Raw genomic sequence first — 18,827 nt, forward strand, 5'->3', positions numbered from 1 at the left:
CTCTAGGTGGCCATACCATATGTTTAGGGTTCAAAATCACCTCTATGCTGACGACATACATTTACTTTTCAACTTCTGACCGTACACCTGCAGTCCAGATCAAAGTCTCAGAATATCTCTCTGCTAGATCATCCTGGATGGCCATCCACAGACTCAAACTTAACATGTCAGGTGTGGGGAAGGGAGCTTGGAGGTCCTACTTCCTTCCAAGCCTGGCCCTAATAATCCATTCTCCATTAATGTTGGCAGCGCTATCATACACCCAGTAACACACGAACGCTGCCTAGGTGTCACATTTAACCTTTTCTTACAGTCTCTTCTCACATTCACAATGTTGCTAAAACCAGACGATTTTTTCGCTGCGATATTGCCACTATGAGCCCTTTCTTCTGTTACTCTACTGCTGAAACTCTAACCCATACCCTTATTGTCACACGGCTTCACTATTGTAACATTCTACTGTCCGGCCTTCCTGCCCCTCATCGGTCTCCCCTACAATCCATCATAAACGATGCTTCTAGAATCGTGTGTCATTCCCCTCTCAATCTATCTTGGCTTCTCTCTTGCGGGTATCCCTCTTCTGGTTTCCCATTAAAGCCTGTATTACTTACAACATTTCCCTTCTCTTTTAAAGTAGCAATCTAAGCATGCAATTTTTTTAATACCGGTATATAGGATTGAAGCAGGAGGTCTCTGAAGCTGAATCTCATTCATTTCAGCTCTGGGGAAAGCCTGCTTCCGGAGATACTCACCTGCGTAGGGGGTGCCGGTAGCCGCTTTGGCTGAGCAAATAAGTCTTTAAAGTTTAAATCTCCCACGTCAAATGGGCCAATAGGAAGCCCCACCGATGATGTCACAGCTTCCTATTGGTCCGAAGAACGTAAAACCTTTGAACAGCGGACATATTGTGATCCCTGGTAGCAGAGGAGAGCTGCTACCGGCACCTCATTCTGAGATAAGTATCTCTGGAAGCAAGGGGTCCCCGGAGCTGAAATTAACGAAGTTCAGCTCAGGAGAGACCTCTTGCTTCAATTATATATACCTCATTTGGCAGTTCACTCCTCTGCCCCTTCTTACATATGAGATCTAATGTCTTGCTGTATGTACACCTGCTCAAGCGTATCTTTTGTCTGCCCCATTTAGATCTAAAGCCCTCTCCCGCAAAAAAAATCTCACTCCCTTCCCCACACCTCTGAAGTGCCCTTCCCCTCAACATCCAACAAGCACCTTCTCTCAACACCTTTAAGACACATCTTAAAACACACCTCTTTAATGAAGCATTGGAGTACTCGCCCTTTGGATACGTACTTACCATAACACCCTCCTACGGTCTTATAAGGTTCTCCCTAATTAAGACTTGGACTGTATGCTCCTTGGGGCAGAGACTCATGTTACCAATATTTACATTTAGAACTGTAGCGCGTATTCTCATTATATCACCAGTATTACTGCTGTGACGCGCTGTGTACATGGACAGCACTATGCAAATAAAGATCTAAAATATTATTGTACATATATTATTCTCCAAATCAGAGGATTTCATTTAAACACATAAGATGTATTAAGAAACACATGTAGCATTCACATTTTTGTTTGTCAGGCTGCACCTTTAATTCTTTTATTGATATTTAAAGAATTCACCCGATGTCTTGCCAAACTAACATTAACCTTTTACCAGACTCTCCTATCATCACTAGTATTCTCAAGATTAATTTCTTTAACAGGAAAGGGAGCTCCAGTTTAAGTCCCTGAATTGAGAAAGACAAGCTTGCAAACTTAAAGCGCACATATAGTGCCCACGATGGGTAACGTCGCCCAAAAACAAATGCATTGCTGCCGCCGCGTGCTCTTATAGTAAGCGCGACGGCGATAATGCGACGAAGCGACATTGTGTCGTGAATTTTGGTCGCTGGCAATATTTGATTTTTCAAGGGCTGTTGCCTCATGTGACAGCCCCTGAACCCATCAAATGCCATTACGCCTGCGATGCTGCTGCAAAGCGAAATATAACTTTCGCTAGCGGCGACGGGTGACATCACCCGTCGTGTAACTCGGGCACTATACGCGCGGTTTTACTCATCACATACTGATGTGTCTAGAAAACAGGGGACCATATTGGGTCTGAGGTGTTACAGTAGCCAAAGAAAACAGAAAACTGGAACTGGTGCTCATCTGCTGTCAATTTCTCTAAAGTAAATCACTGCAGTTATTACAAAGGTGTTTGATATGGTCTTCAAATCCTGAAGAGTGGATCTTATCAAAAGAAAACATGCAATAATCAGCCACACATTCACACCTATAAATCCGTGCAGGCCCCCTGTGGCTCTATCTATCCTCAGTGGCTTTTCTGTTTTACCTTATGCAAGATCTTTTATTATGCATGCTTCTACACCAAAATCCCCAATGTGTTTCATGCAGGAGGAAGGAAACGTGGAACAACACATCTAGGAGTGTTCTCTGTAGGCTTGTATTTGACAACATTATCTTTGTTCCAGGGGGCTGCCAGAGGGGCCTGCAACGCATTTCAGAACATAAGACAAGAAGTGTCACAAAACACCCAGAGAAACAAATTAGTCATTACCGTCCACACTTAAGGGTATGTGATGTGTCACCGTGTTTGCAATGATTTTAAGCATGGAAATACCACTTTGTAATGGATATTTCAAGATGCACTCAAGTTTACCAATTCATGTGACCCAACAACTTTTATTCTGTGTTTCACTATTCTTTTGTAGATCGAAGCTGCAACTCATGTCTGCAGGACAAAAAAATGACTCCTCTGCAAATGAACTTATGACTATAATGGTGAGAATCTCAAAACACTTTTTGTGATATAGAGAACCTGGAGGAGTCGAAAACGGTCACGTTGAGGATCACTATACATTCCTTGCAGCAGAGTACTGTAATGGTGAGTATCTATATATTCTTTCAGTATACAGCATTGTAATTGTGGGTATCTATAGATTTCTTGTAGCATAGAGTACAGTAATAGTGAGTATGTATCTCTATATACTTTTTGCATAAAGCATTATAATAATGAGTATCCTTGTAAATGTATTGCTGTTTAGTCTAGAGTACTATAGTGATGGGTATCATTATACAATATTTGCTTCCCCCGTTGCTGCTCATTCTTGGAGAAAACTCAATGTAAAAAATTGTCCTTTATCTGCAGATTATTGGCATGCATTAAATATATATGTGCTGTCCCACCAGCACAGACAACGTGTCTGCTAATGGGCATGTGTAAACCTCAGCGCTCCCAAACATGCCCATACCTTCATGCAGGACGTCTTTGAGCGTGACTCTCTCCCGGGAGATTGCGATGTCCTTCACCTTCGCTTTAGCCTCCAGAAGGGTGACACTTTTCAGGTCGTTCTTCTCGATCCGCAGTGTAGGATAACCTGAGGAGCCAACGGAGCCAAACAAGACCAATATGAATACCCATGTTGTGTTTGCTGCTCACAGCTCACAATAAATTTGTATTATTTCATACAATAATTTCTAACTATTCCTATAAAGAGCTCTGCACGCACACACGCACACACACACACGCACGCACGCACGCACACACACACACACGCACGCACGTAAAGTAACCAGAAGGCATTTTAGCTACACAGAACAAGAAACGTATGATCAATATATCATTGCCTTAATAACAATAATGCTCTTTCTTATACAGCCTTTTATATTAGTAAGCTCTTCAATGCCTCATTCAGTTCATTACACCTTATTATCCACTGTGTAGAGATACCTAGTCTATCTGCAAAATTAGAGTGACTTTGCTGGGATTGTGTCAAATAAAAATCATTTTAAGAGGTTCTCAAAACTGAGCCATCTTATCACATAGTGATCTAAAGAATGTAACAGTATAACATTTCTGAGCTGGAATGTCCAACAACTTACATTAAGGCCTTTCACTCTGATTACTAGCAACATACTCTTCATTACTGGGGTGTAACAGCATAGAGTAGCAGCAATTGACTGGTGGAGGTTTTGGCAAAACAATAGACCTTCCACCAACTGTTTCTAGCACCAACCTCAAAGCTCGTAACCACAGCAGATTATAGGAGTAACTCATCCATTTTGTACATGACTTGGATACTCTTTCGATATCCCAAAAGCCTGGTCATTAATGAGGTCTTGCGTATTGGCTGGAGAACGACTGATCTACACCCTTCATAGCTGCAGTGGCACTTCACTGTTTAAGTGCACAGCAAACACATTACTCATACAGATGTCATTTTATTCTGCACAGCACTTCAGGCCAGTGAGGTGCAACTGGGTTATGTTGGGATTACAGAAGTACTATGAACATGTTCCATAGGCCTAAAAACAGGACAAATGTGGTGTTGCCATCTGTGCTTGCTAGTGTATAATAACGTCCTGTCTACTTTCCTTCTCACAAATCACCTTAGATGCAGGATTACTGCTAAACAAACATGTTGGCGTACCTACACTGACATTAATGAACTTGTATACATAGAGCAGCTCTGCCCTCTTCTGGAAAAGACATACTATCTTTGATATCTAAAACCTTTAAATGGAGTTCATGACAGGAAGACATAAGAACTGGAGAATGACGAATAGGATTTTCCTCACTTTGGGGCTAGAGGAAGAAAATAAGCGGTTTTCAATCAAATTTCAACTTTTGCCTAACAAGAGACAGGCTGAAACCTATAGTTATAACAGCCTAGTCTGGTTAATTTATTAAAAAAAACAACCAACACTGCACAATGACAGCTACAGGGAAATATACAACAGTAACTACTTTTCTATTGGCTAGTTAGGAGTTTTAAAGGAGGAAAAAACCTTTGAAATGATCGGGTGAGATTTAAGTCAGTTCAAAATTTACAATGGTCCCCCAAAACATATTTCAATATCTCTTCAACATAGATAACTTTCACAGCTCAGTAGGTCATCGTGATTAAAAAAAAGAAACCGTGAACAACATTTGGACGGCACCTAATGCAACACAAGATACAAGTAAAAGCCACAACTAGTGGCCCTGACACTGCAGGCATCCAGATACCTCAAAGATAGCCGACGCTCCATTGTCTGTGTGTATGGAATTCACAGTCTGTGTATGGTATTCAATCCGATATGTGGGTAGTGTTGTACCAGGTACGAAAAATGACTGGGTAACCGGGGGGGGAAAAAAAAAAAATGACACGGCCGGGTAGTTTTGACTTGCCTGCAGCCGGCGGTGGAGGGCGAGGAGGACCGCGGCAGAGGGTGAGGCACAGCAACATTCTGGTGGTGGTGGGAGCAGCGGAAGACATCCTTCACAGCCGGTGCCGGTGGGAGCATAGGAACATGTGACCGGAGCAGGAGCGTTACTATTGGACAGCCGGGGAGGAGCGAGACTTCTGACTTCCGGTGCAGCTCCTCCTCGGCTGTCCAATAGTAACGCTCCTGCTCTGGTCACATGTCCCTCTGCTCCCACCAGCACCGGCTGTGAAGGATGTCTTCTGCTGCTCCCACTGGCTGAAAAATGACGTCCTCTGCTGCCACTGCCTGAAGGATGTCTTCAGCTGCTCCCACCGCCACCAGGATTTCGCCGTGGTCCTCCTCACCCTCCGTCGCCAGCTGCAGGCAAGTCTTCTGCTGCTCTGCTCCTGCCGTTCTCCAAGAGGAGAACCGAGTGAGCAGAGCAGAACGGAAATTACCCAGCATCGGGTCCCAGCGCCCTGGGCCTGTTCCGGGTACTTTAAATATGGCTGGGTACCTGGTTCATCACTAGATTCTGCTCTCTACAAACTGAACCTTTGGCAAGTTCATGGAGCCTATAGACATTGCTCAATTTAATTTGTCCCTACTGAAGAAAACATATGTGAAGCTTAGCCACAATAGCACATCAGCTCATTTTTTACCAATCAAAACCATTAGATAAACCAAAAACTAGTAAATTATCTTAACATTAAAGTCAGCAATGACCATAATTTTTTTGACAGAGAATACAGCACTCCTGTTGAAATGTTAATACAAGAACCACCAACATTATAAATACTGCACCTCCAGCGTTGTTTTGTAATTATACAAATGCTTTACTTGTGCTCTGAAAGCCTGTACTTGCTCCAGCACTCAGGTTTCACACAGTTGTCCTGGGGACACAGAATGAAGCTGCCTTGCAAACCAGTTCAAACGTAACGCTGGTGCAGAGCTTTTGGATTCCTTCCCAGGCTAAATCGCTTTTAACTATGTCACGCTGTACCAATGCTAAGAAGATACTCCCTTAAAAAGGCAATCTAAACAGCACTTTATAAATAACATTAAAAAAAAAAACACAACATTTTTTGGGGTTTTTAATAGATGCAGCCGTTGATTAACTTTATTGAAAACAAATGACCTAAGATGCCGATCGATTTGTTCTCCCATAATCGATCAGCAAAGATCCTGCTTCCCAGGGTTCACTAAATGGCTGCCTTTCAGTTTCAATCGACCCAGTCAGTCAGTGTAACTAAGCATCTACAATGTATTCTTACTGTATATTATCTATTGTTACAGTTTTCAGCTCAAACTGCTGGGAAGATTGGCACATGTGATCACAAATAGGAAAGTCTTGCAAAAATCTTTCACTGCTGGGGAAGTATGTTAAAACCTGCTATAGAACAGAATGGGACGTTTTGCCACGGCCATTTGGCTGCGATCAAAACACACTTCGCCGCGGGACACTTCACCGCACATCTGACCCAACAAGCCAAGGCAGGTCTGCTGTTCCAACAACTGCATGTTTAAATGTCCCGCGCGGGACAGCTTCACTGCCTAGACAGGCCGCTCCGACCAGCGGGACATTAAAGTTTGCGAGTCGGAGCGGCCTGTCTAGGCAGTGTAGCAGCCCTGCGTGAGACTTTTAAACATGCAGTTGTCAGAATGAGCAGTCAGGCGTGACAGACCTGGCTTGTCGGGTGTGCAGCGGACCGCGGTCGGGCGCAGGAGTAGACATCGCAGCGAAGTGTCCCGCGAAAAAGTGTCCTTGGGGTTAAGTGTCCCGGCGGCGTTTTAGACGCGGCCAGGCGAAACGTCCAAGACCGCTATAGAAATCAAAAGATGCTCATTATATAAAAAATTATTAAAAATGTCATTGACATTCGAATAATAATAAAAAAAATAATGAATAATGTAGTACAGGCATACCCCGCTTTAAGGACACTCACTTTAAGTACACTCGCGAGTAAGTACATATCGCCCAATAGTCAAACAGCAGCTCACGCATGCGCCTGTCAGCACGTCCTGAACAGCAAAGTTGAACTCCCTACCTGCACCGAAGCTGTGCGCAAGCGGGGAGACTATAGAGCCTGTTACAAATGCATTATTTACATCAGTTATGCACGTATATGATGATTGCAGTACAGTACATGCATCGATAAGTGGAAAAAAGGGAGTGCTTCACTTTAAGTACATTTTCGCTTTACATACATGCTCTGGTCCCATTGCGTACGTTAATGCGGGGTATGCCTGTATTATCTAATAGTAGAGGACTGATTTATTTAAAAAAACAAAAAACATTTAAGATATTGCATTGATTGCTCCTTTAACTCCCTTCGGGACGAATCCTCCACGCAGTGCTCCTCGGCGGATGACTTTGACCTGTTCACGTCTGTGTGTTTATTCTTAGATTGGATTGCCCCTTCAATAAGCAATATGTATAGACCCTCAACAGCCATATATAAATCTAGGTTTATCACAAAATTGCTGCATATGTATATCGAATGATTCTGTGGACACAAAATTGTGAATTACTAGCGGTGACTTAATAATGATCAATCCCTTTCCCACCTGATCGGAAATGCCACACTGGCAAACCCAACAAATCTTTATTATGCTCATCATTTCTGACAACAAAGAAGAAAAACTATAAATAAGAAGACTTTGAAGAAACAGCAGGCCTCAGTGTCACAGGAAACATCCCATGCACGGCTGCAGATGACAGCAATGCCAGTCTGAGCACGTGGCAGCGAAAGGGTTCAAATCTAGTTTTCCAAAAAAATAAAATACATAATGATGAAATAAGGTAAAATAGTGGAATCTACAATTGCCAGCGAAGCACAAAAACAAACCTCAACTCTGACCCAGGAGTGAATGCACCTTTGAGGTAAAAGGCATGCAGGCTGAATAACCTGGACTATGGAATGTACAAGGCTACCAACATTGTGAAGAGGGGGGCAAAAGAGCTGTGTTCTCTGAGGCCAAAGCCAGGTTAAATCAACTTGGCTTATTTGATGAACACTTATGTTGTAAGTCAGCAAACAAGATTCCTGCTGATGAAAGTGGCATTCTGCAGCTTTCAGACGTCAAAACAGTCCCTTCAGTAAATATAAGCCAGCAGTATAGCAGCAACCAAAGTTGTTTTCATTATTCACATTTATGAAGGCTGGTTGGTTTCAGAAATCCCCAGAAAGTGAGGTTAAAAATGAAATATTGTATGATCGTTCTTGGTTTGACATTTTTTGTTTCTGGATATTGGAGGACTGAATTTCGATATTAAACCATGTTAAATGGACATGACGTAAAAGGTGACACTGTACTCATTTGCATGCCATTTCCCAGAATCCCTAGCTGCAGTGGAGTCCAATGGTGAAAAGCAGGGTTGCCGACCTGTCCGAGACATGTGAATGCGCTCACATGTGGTATTTTTATGTTAAACCAGAAATAGTTCCTACTTCATTAAAACATACAACCTATCTTACAGGATTCATAACATGGACTAGAGGTGCTAAAATTATTCCCATAATATACGATATGGGAGTAATCAAGAAAATGTACACTGACAGTCTAAACAAACATGAATGCTGCATAATCAGCCTTAAAGAAACCCCGTCTTGTCAAAGGTTATCATCTTGATTGCCACCTACAGGTGGCAAGAGGAAAATGTTTTATTAATTAGGGGAGACTATTTAGGGGTACCTAATGTTGCCCATGCAGCATGACTCAAATACACGGCTAGGTAAATTACCACAAAATGCACATCTTCAACCAATCCTGCCTCATACTGAATGACAGTATTTTATATCCACATTTAAAGTGTTGTTAAACCCGATATGGAAAAACAAAACAAAAAAAAAAACACGGACAACAAATGGTGCATGGATGAGTACAGTAGCTGGTATGACAACCCTCTGCAGCATTAACCTTTCTTCAGAGCATGGAAGCTGCTAACGTGGACTATGAATGAGCTAGTCAACAATGTCCACAGAGCAGGAAAAGAGCCACCGAGGTTTAATGATTATAATGAATCCTGTGTGTTGTGTAAACATTCTGCATTACATGGATACTGTAGAAAGTATTGCGTGCGTAGTTACCACATATTCTATTGACTAGTTGTTGCGGTAAAGGTGCAGAGACCAGTAGTCCCTTTCCATGCTTCACCAGAATACAAAACAAGGCAAGCTTCCAATTTCAACTCACAGAATGTACAATATACCGTGTAAGCACTTAAATAACCCAGCGTTTCACCAGCAGGCTTAAGCAGGACAAATAAAATGCTGTCTGTAACAGAGGTGTGGCGTTAACACTTTGGGCAGCACCAGAGGCAGCATGTGCTTATGAACTAATGCTGGGTTCAACACTGAACACATAAAATTAGGAGACTATTGTAGTGGGTAAAAAACAAAAAATGTTTTTTATGCAACCTCCATGTAATCAACTTCCTTAGAACGATTACATCAGCTAAAATGTTACTTATTTGTATCGTGTGGAAAATTAATCTGTTTTGCTTTTCTCCGGGAACACAAACATATCAGCTACTTCTATTTAACATTTGACTCATAATGGCAAAATTACTTCATAAACCAAGAACAAAACAGAAAAAGCAATTAGCTTTAAGGAATGTCTTGTCAACAAAAGACGAGATGAAAATTGAAAAAATCTTCCATTGTTTACCGTAAAAAAAAAAAAATCAAATACTTATTGTTATTCAGTTTCTTTTGTTTAAAAAAATAATTGTCAATTTGCTACATTTAACCTATTGGACATGTAACTCACCTTAGTACCTCTATACAGATAGTCCTCGTTATCCAACATTTCACTTTACAACAAATGGCATATCCTACGCTTTACAATGCAACCCTACGCTGGAATGCGTTATCCGACGCCGGAATGCGTTATCCAAGCTCACCGCAACTGATTAACATGGGACTCACTTTACAACGGTTTCACTATCCAGCGCTACTTCCAGAACGGGTTCCGTTGGATAACCGAGGACCGCCTGTACTGCTAAACTAACAAGTGCCCATCGATCACTACACGCGTGAAAAAGGAGGCCACTTCCAAAGTTAAATGAAAATAATAGTATTTGCCTTTTATACAAAACAAAGTCACACGGGTTAGAAATACTATAAGATGCACAGACATTACTGTAAACTACCACTAGTGGGTGCTGAATACCACAACATTATATGATCATCTCACTCACATTTTCACACAGCTTAGGCCACGGTTATAGTCCGCTCTCGCCAAAGCGACATATGATCTTGGCTGCAGGAGATTGGGGGGGCGATGAGGAGGCGTGGTGGAGGAGTGGCGGGCGCGTCACAAAGCTGGTTCGCCCTCATTGGCTGAACCTCTCACGTGATGCTGACGTGACGCAACCGCGTTTGAAAATACAATTTTTTTTGGTCTTTTCAAAACGCGGTCCCGCCATCGCGCTCCGTCGTTCACACGCACTAGGGGCGGCCACATAGGGATTAGCTATTTGTGTTTGTTGCACGTGCACCAGCACATCGCACCGAGTATAATCTCAGCCTTAGAAACTAGGACGAAACACATTAGAACGTTACACAAATAGTCCTTTTGTGAGCTGCACCCAAAAATTGATAAATGCTAGAGGCCATTTTCGATATACGCCAACGCAGCCGTCTGCGGTTCAATGGGGATTTGCAGCCAAAAAACTTTGTGAACAGCCGCTTCAACATATATACATTAACCTCCTAAGAGTCATGATATGCATGGCCTTGAAAGCTGTTAAGAGCTGTAGGGAACGAATAAGGAGATATTGCTTAGCATATTGCCAAGTCATTTTTACCACATGTTGGAAGAACTTTTTAGTGGTTTCCCCTACACATACCTGTCAACAGATGCACTGTCCTTACCAGGCTACCCTTGTGAAACAAACTTGGGTACAGTTGATATTAAATCATTACATTTCTGTACTAGGGAAAATCTGGAAACATACATTAAATAAGATATTCAGTGCGATTGCAAATCATGGAGGATCAGAATTAAGGGTGATAAGGACCATATATCGATCTCATTTCAAGGGTGGCCACCGACATTGCATTGCTAAACGGAACTATACTGCTAAATGAACTCTTACTGGTGACTGGCGTTGCATTGTTGGGGGTGTCTGCTCGCAGGTACTGCGTTGTCTGGGTAGACGGCTGAGAGAGACCCTGGGAGCTGCTGCTGTCACTCATGCTGCAAACAAAACAAAAAAGACTCCATGTGAAGTACTGATTTAATGCAAACTGTGTGAGTTCCTGATACTCAGAATGCAAGCTCATCTAATCAGTGTCATTCAGTTAATAGTAAGTAAAACATGTGCCCAGTTCTATAAACCTGTCTAACCAACAGAAACTAAACAAAAAACCTTACAAAGAGTTAACGTGGCATTATCCTTTCATGAACAACATACTAAAATCCCATCATTGCCTTCCAATGGGAGCCCCTTAGTCAGAGGCAGCCTTAGGTTATGTGGGACTTTGGTTGACAAAAGCACTGGCATATTAATAAGTGATGGACACACACCTGTCGTCAAGCTCCACTCGTTTCATGCTGTGGAGGTGCAGAACGGCTAGTATGATGGCCACCAGGAAAATCACCGCGCAGCAAACGCCGACACTGATGTAGAACACGCGGGTGGAGGTAGTGGGGGCCACATTTACCGGATCAACTGGGGGGAACGGGACAAGAAAGAGCAGGAATGATGCCGTTACATAGAGTGTAATGAGCTTACCTTTGGGGCACTCTAACCCTTTCCCTGCCACAGCAGAGTGCAACATATTGCAGTAGCCAACTCTAGTAGCAAAAGGGTTAAAGAAGTCATGGCTCGGACAGAGAAAAATAGAAGGCGGCACAATATTTTACACCTGGGTTTTCACCAAAATTGTCAGGTTGCTGCCCAACCTCACTTGTGGTTCCAGTATTTGAAAATGGGAACTTAGCATGAAATAGTCAAATGGTCCCACAGCTGCGTCAGCGTGTCACTGATAGGTTTGCTGTGGAACGTGGAACTCTTGGAAAAGCTACTACAATGTATTTAGAGTTCAGCAACAACAAATGGGTTATGAATGCGTTCACCTGGCTGCACATTAAATCTATGAATGGACTGCAACCTGAATTAGGACACTGGCCATCAATATATCCTGCTACTCCGTATTGGCATAAGCTACAGATTTTCTGGGGCAGGTTTCTATAACTTTCACATTACTTTTATGTTCAATTAACATATCAGGATAGCAGTAATATTTTTCTGTATGTATTCTTTGCAATTGGCTCACATTTAGTTGGGAACTGGGGTTTAATTTTATGGGTGAGATTCTGTGACCTTTGGTATTGTATTTTTCTCCTTTTGTCCGACTGTAAAAAATTAATTGGGATCACTAAAAGGTGATTGTTCTGTTTACGTGTCTATCAGAAACTGTATAAATAACCTGACCCTTTAATTGCAGGCCCTCTCTCCTCATCCCCCCCTGCAGCTAAAAACTCATACAGTACATGCACTAAATAATGTGTGGGTTTGAAGCAAGGCCAAATGAAACTGGAAGACCTCCCTCGACGGTGCTGAATTTAGTTAACGCCATAATTTGAATACCCAAACAAGACTTACAGTTAATCCCGGAGCTGTTTTTCTCTGGGGATATGGGGACCTTGACTTCTTGTTCGACCTCTGTGAAAAGAATAGGAGACTGCTTGTACGCACTATGAACCATACACAATCATCAACAATAATGCTCCAGGCACAATACACTGTTGATTCTACTTCATTAAAGCAAGCAGCATCTTGAAACTACTGTAGGCAAATACACGATCAACTAACATTTCAAAAGCACATGCGGTTATTAAAAGAAAACATTATAATGGTGATCAGATCTTAAACTGCAATTTTGTGATCTTTAATTTATAGTGAGTGAGCTGCTTTGTGTGGGCTTCCTATCCGCCTCAAATGTAAGGCCTTGTTTAATAGATCTGTGGCTAACCCAGGCTGCCTTCAATGCTACGCACAACAGAGGCCAAAACACTTACTCCTGTAACACATTTTCCTCCGTTTGAAGTTGAGGACTGTGATATTTTTGGCAGAGCTGATCGTTACGTTGAGTTGCATGAGTAACATGACCTCGGAGTCCATTTTCCCAGAGCAAAAAAGGTCGACTCTAAAGACTGCCAGAAAAAAAGAAGGAGGAAAAAAAAAAGGTTGTTAATGAGATTTTTAACAGGTCTGTAAAGAGACACATACCTTTTATATGCTGCTATTCCACCTCATCAAAAGCTCAGCCAAGTTTGTGACACGGGAGCAAATTTGGTTTGCAGTGTCTCTAGAATACTGGCAGAGTCCCTGACTGGCGAAGAATGAAGTTTCACAGTCTGTGACAATACACAGCACTGTACATCTTAAAATGTTACTCTTTACCCTTACCCAGTTACCCCCAACTGTGCACGTGCATGAAAGGCTAGACTGACCCTGGTGAGATGTGTAACAGTTTAGCAAGCACAGATGTTTCAGGATAACACTTTATAAAGCTAAACTATTTGACCAGTTCTGTTGTGTTTTGCTGCACACATCTATAGGAACTCCTGCTACAAAAGATTCACTTTTCACTCCAAGCTAACCAAAGACAAGACAATATGTAATTCGCTTCAAATGTGGCCAAACAATACGTTAACCTGTTCAGAAAATTATTACCATGCAAAATGTGGCCACAGTGTTTTTTTGAACGATTCATCATAATAAAGATGTCAAAACATTCAACAAGCTCCTTCTGAACACCATGACAATTATAGCCTGTTGCAAACTGTAAACCACACCAAACAATCACTATGTGCACTCGTTCAACTTGCTGCTATTGTCATGTTTCATCCTAATTGGACAGAATAGACTGTTTGGTAGGGTCAGCAACTGCTCAAATAAGTACATGAATACTGCACAAATAAGTACATGAATACTGCTCAAATAAGTACATGAATACTGCTCAAATAAGTACATGAATACTGCTCAAATAAGTACATGAATACGATTTGATTTTAAAAGGCTTCTAAGGTAATTTAAAAGCAGAGGAAGTGTTTTGACACAATGTTCCATGATATAAAACAGTTTCTTCTATCTGGCGTACATTGTTATTGTATTAAGAACCTTGTTCCAAAGAGGATGCAAGCTGAAAATTACGCTATTGTGCAGAGTCACATTTGTGTTTAGATCATAAATACATATGTTTTCTGTAACTGAAATTACCTGGTAGTTTACAAAAGAGGAAATAGAACAAACATAAAAGGCCAAAAATGTACTGTCACTTATACACTGTCTAATGCTTAGAGCAGTTTTTTTTTTTTTTTTAACGAAACCTATAATTATATTGTGAGATTCTGCGGAACCCCAACCCTCTCTAATAGCATGTCTGAGATCAGATGCATTGTAATGAACCCCAACCCTCTCTAATAGTGTGTCTGAGATCAGATGCATTGTAATGAACCCCAACCCTCTCTAATAGTGTGTCTGAGATCAGATTTATTGTAAAATCTTCTGCGTTTGTTACCATTTTCAAATGACCTGAATATTGCAGGGAATCCTCGACTATTGTTACAGTTTACAGCTCAAATTGCTGGGAATATTGGCAATAAATGATCACACAGAAAAGTGCTACAAAGATATTGCGCTGCTTGGGAGGTGTGCTAAACCGGCTACAGAAATCAAAGGATGGTCAATATATTAAAACTCATTAAAAATGGCATTAAGAGTTGAATAATCATTTTTTTCTTCAACACTCACTATTATCTAATACTACAGAACTGATATCTCTCTCTCTCTCTCTAAGATTTCATGTTTTGCTGCATTAAAGCAGCAATACTACATGCTTCCTTTTTTTCTTATTTTAATATGTAAAGCATGTGACAATGTAAAATTCTACATTCTTGCCTAAGCTGCCAATCGTTTGGTGCTCCTGTTATATGTAAAAATCCTGATTGTGTGCCTAACTAATTGGCTGCCTTTCAGTTACAATCAATCCTTCAGTCAGTGTAACTCAGCAGCAACACTGTATCTGGAAACTACAAAGGTAACATTGACTATTGTTACAGTTTACCGCTCAAACTGATGGGAATATTGGCAACAAATTATCACCCGCTATATTATTAAACCTGCTATAGAAATCAAAGTATGTCAGTTTATTTGAACTCATTAAAAATGGCATTAAACGTTGAAAAAAAACAAAAAAAAAACGCAGTCACTTATCTAATACTACAGAACGCATATAGATATATATAGGTATATATCCATATCGGGAAATGGTAACATTAGGCGTAAAACCTAGACAATATAGAAATATAAAGTCCTAGTATATTGGTAAAATAAATGTTGAAATAGGTGATCTTAATAGACTTCTGAAATAAAGGAAGAGACCAATATAGTAAAGTACTGTTTTGTATGTTGATATCTCTATATATATCTACATCTATATCTATATCATAAGATTTCATGTGTTTTGCTCCTTTATGGATCCGGCGTGTAATAAGGGTTGTCTTTTTCAAACACCAATGTTTACTAGGGGCAGTGTTTAAAACGGTCACAAGGCGTCACTGTTGCATAGTTAATAACGATACTCAACTCCATGATTCTTGAGTAATTACTTTTAGGCATGTAATATAGTCCTCGCTGCTGTGCGTGCGAGCACCCGGCGTTGTGGGTGCACATGTCGCACGCGTTTAGTTGCTAGGGTGCAAGTGGTGACGTGCGCGGTTAGGGGACGTGACTCACGTCACAGCGTTAGGCCGCGCAGTGATTGGTTCGCGGCGTGGCAGCTGTGCGAAAATACAATTTCATTGTATTTTCCCTGGTCTGCCGCACCACCGCTCACGGGCGTGCGCGCGTGTATTATAGCAACTGAAGGCTCATACCCTGCAATTATAATTGACACGCGGACGGTAGCACATGCGTGAGGACTATATTACACGCCTTAGCCTTCACCTCAGAAAATAAGCAAATATATTTTAATATAATTTGTGTACAAGGTTGCAGACTGTTCAGTGGACTATCCCCCATTTGTTCAATTTATTGTGAACTAACATTTTCAGCAAGAGGCTTTCTGCTAATCTCGAAAGAGAATATGATTTTGCGCCTGGGCTTCACTGATCCAAATAAATAGATCCGATTAGCGGATCTTACACAGATTTTTTTTTATATACCAAAAGGCAATTCCCACATGGAAATTCGAAGGTGGATTGGGCACTAAAATCAGCTGGTTTAGGGCACAATGCTAGAGCTGCTGCCCAGAATAGCAGAGGTTGTGGGTTCAGATCCTGTTGGGCCCAACACCAGTACCCCATTCCTCACATTGTGCCTTGTACTTGTCATTATAGCCTAAAGCTGTTAAATTCCGGGCATTATTGAAATCCCTGCTCTCTGATTGGTTAAAATTACGGACATTATCCATTCAGTAATGGCCCGGAATGTGTGTCTGTGTGTCTGTAGAGGTGGCAGCAGTCTGTTTTGTTGGTGTGTGTGTCTGGTGGGGGTAGAGGGTGGAGGAGGGCTACAGTGCATGTTTTGTGGGTGTAGAGGGGGTGCTGCAGTGTGAATTCAGTGTGATATATAGAGGGGGCTGTGTGTATGTAAAATTTCATTTTAATAAACAAATGCAGTAAAAGCAAAAGAATGTAGACTATCATGCTGATAAAAATCAATGACTACAAAAGTGTCTATCTTTTTTTATGAAAAAAGTAAATAAATAAGTCTACATTTAGCCTATAATAGTAATCTCCCAGATATCTCATGTGTGCTCCTTTTTGAGCCCAGGTGTGTCTCCATATGTTGTTTGAGATTTGAGGGGATAGATCTCGTGCTTGGAAAGCTATGAAAATAGGTCTTGTTCTCTCTCTCTCTCTCTCTCTCTCTCTCTCTCTGCAAAACTCATACTCCAGGGTTCAGAATCCACAAACAGATTCAGATTTGTAAAAATCCAAATCTGTTGGGGGGGGGGGGGGGGGGGGTTTGTTGCTGAAAATCCACCAAGTTTGCTTTTTTGAGACTGATCCATGGAACTCTGCAGCTGAAAAAAAACGTGCATATTCGCAACGGATTCAAATAAAACAATAAAAAAAATTTGCCCATCTCTACAAATGACAAGAGTTGTACTTCTAAATCCAGCCAGAACTAAACAACTTTTGTTTTACATTTGGGTGGTTAATACTGTACATGCAGCTAAATGTACATGAGGGTACTAATGGTTATTGCCAAAGCAGAAACACAGTTGCGCTCACCAGATAAAGAGTAAGGGACATCCCCCTGCATGGAGATGTTGGCCTGGGGTGTGTCCACGGCCAAAGAATGGTCCACCTGCAATCCCAGTTTGTATTCCACCTGAAACAAAAGCAGGCTTGTAGAAAGGGGAAGAGAGGAGAGAAAGGAGCCATGTGCTGCAAAATGTGCTATTTGATGCATCTGGTGACGTGTTCAACCCTTTGCTGGCATAGGGACCTGTATTGCATAGCAGATCCCTCTAAACATATTTAAAGGTGTGCAGGATATACACCGTTTTGCATATAACATGTATAAGGTAACCTGTAGAGTATTAGAAGGTATATCACACCCCCTTTCTTTGTTCCAGTGTACTCAAGTAGTACTCCTCACTTACTGCTGCGCCAGCCTTTATTCTAAAACTTGCCTTGGAAAATCTGGGGCAATCACCAACATGACTCAGGTACATGCTGCACATTTCAGTGACATTTCTGCAGAAAGACTAATGGCCCATCTGATTAACACAGGAGGGGTCCCTGGCAGTCCCATTCAGTTTGAATGGGACTGCCAGGGACCCCCGCTGTGTTAATCTGATGGGCCATTAGTCTGTCTGCAGAAATGTCACTGAAATGTTGCAGCATGTACCCAAGTCTTGTTGGTGATTGCCCCAGATAAATTATAGAATACTCGTCGGCACACCTGTAAGTGCTATTGAACCCTTGGCTGTGCTGATTGCCTTTCATACTTACCATGTCCACCCTGTTCATCAGTGATCCCCTACAGCATCTCCCCCTCATAAAAAGTGATGTTTTTGACTTAATATGATTGCTTCTCAGAACTCCTCCTTCCTTCCCACCAGTCTTGTCTGTTTTAGGTTGCGACTGTTCTCCCTAGTTTGTTACCATTATGCTACCACTGCACAGAAAACCTTATATCACTAAAACAGGTACGTTAACAACCCCGTCTATGGCTGCGGCCCCATTGCCTGCGCTGCAAGCGCACATGCGAGGCTGGCGGCGCATGCAGCCAAATTTCCCGGTCTGCAGAGAGCTGCAGGGGAAAGACAGGGGGGGGGGGGCGTGACGGGGGAGCGGCCGTGATGTCACCCAACAGGTTCGCCCTCACTGGCTAACCCGCCGGGGGTCGTGGCCTAGCGCTCCGTCGCGCCTCCTGATCTCAATTTTCTTGAGAGCAGGAGTTTGTCAGCACGGCAGCCCCCCCTCGCAGCGGGCCTGTCCCATTGTGGGGCGGCTCTAGTACCTGCAGCATCCGCCACAGCGGGCACTGCAGTAGCCAGCGGGGAACTGGCCAACTACAGCACGAGATTATGGGGGCAACAGGTGGCTCTACTCACAAGACCCTACAGCTTCTCATGTCTTCACTC

General features: G+C 42.1%; 1 protein-coding gene across 2 annotated transcripts in view; it reads right to left on the minus strand.

Moving 5' to 3' along the window:
• RYK (receptor like tyrosine kinase) overlaps positions 1 to 18,827 on the minus strand; it is a 115,851-nt gene that overhangs the window by 44,217 nt on the left and 52,807 nt on the right. The window contains exons 3-8 of one of the 2 annotated variants that reach the window (XM_075570273.1): positions 17,467 to 17,566; positions 13,243 to 13,377; positions 12,827 to 12,886; positions 11,746 to 11,890; positions 11,315 to 11,415; positions 3,276 to 3,401 (exon numbers count right to left, since the gene is read on the minus strand). In XM_075570273.1, the coding sequence (XP_075426388.1) occupies positions 3,276 to 3,401; positions 11,315 to 11,415; positions 11,746 to 11,890; positions 12,827 to 12,886; positions 13,243 to 13,377; positions 17,467 to 17,566 (667 nt within the window). Of the gene's footprint in view, positions 1 to 3,275; positions 3,410 to 11,313; positions 11,416 to 11,745; positions 11,891 to 12,826; positions 12,887 to 13,242; positions 13,378 to 17,466; positions 17,567 to 18,827 lie in introns of both variants that reach the window. The other variant, XM_075570272.1, reaches the window with a different exon arrangement.

Source organism: Ascaphus truei, chromosome 14 (assembly GCF_040206685.1).
Source record: "Ascaphus truei isolate aAscTru1 chromosome 14, aAscTru1.hap1, whole genome shotgun sequence".
Taxonomy (NCBI): domain Eukaryota; kingdom Metazoa; phylum Chordata; class Amphibia; order Anura; family Ascaphidae; genus Ascaphus; species Ascaphus truei.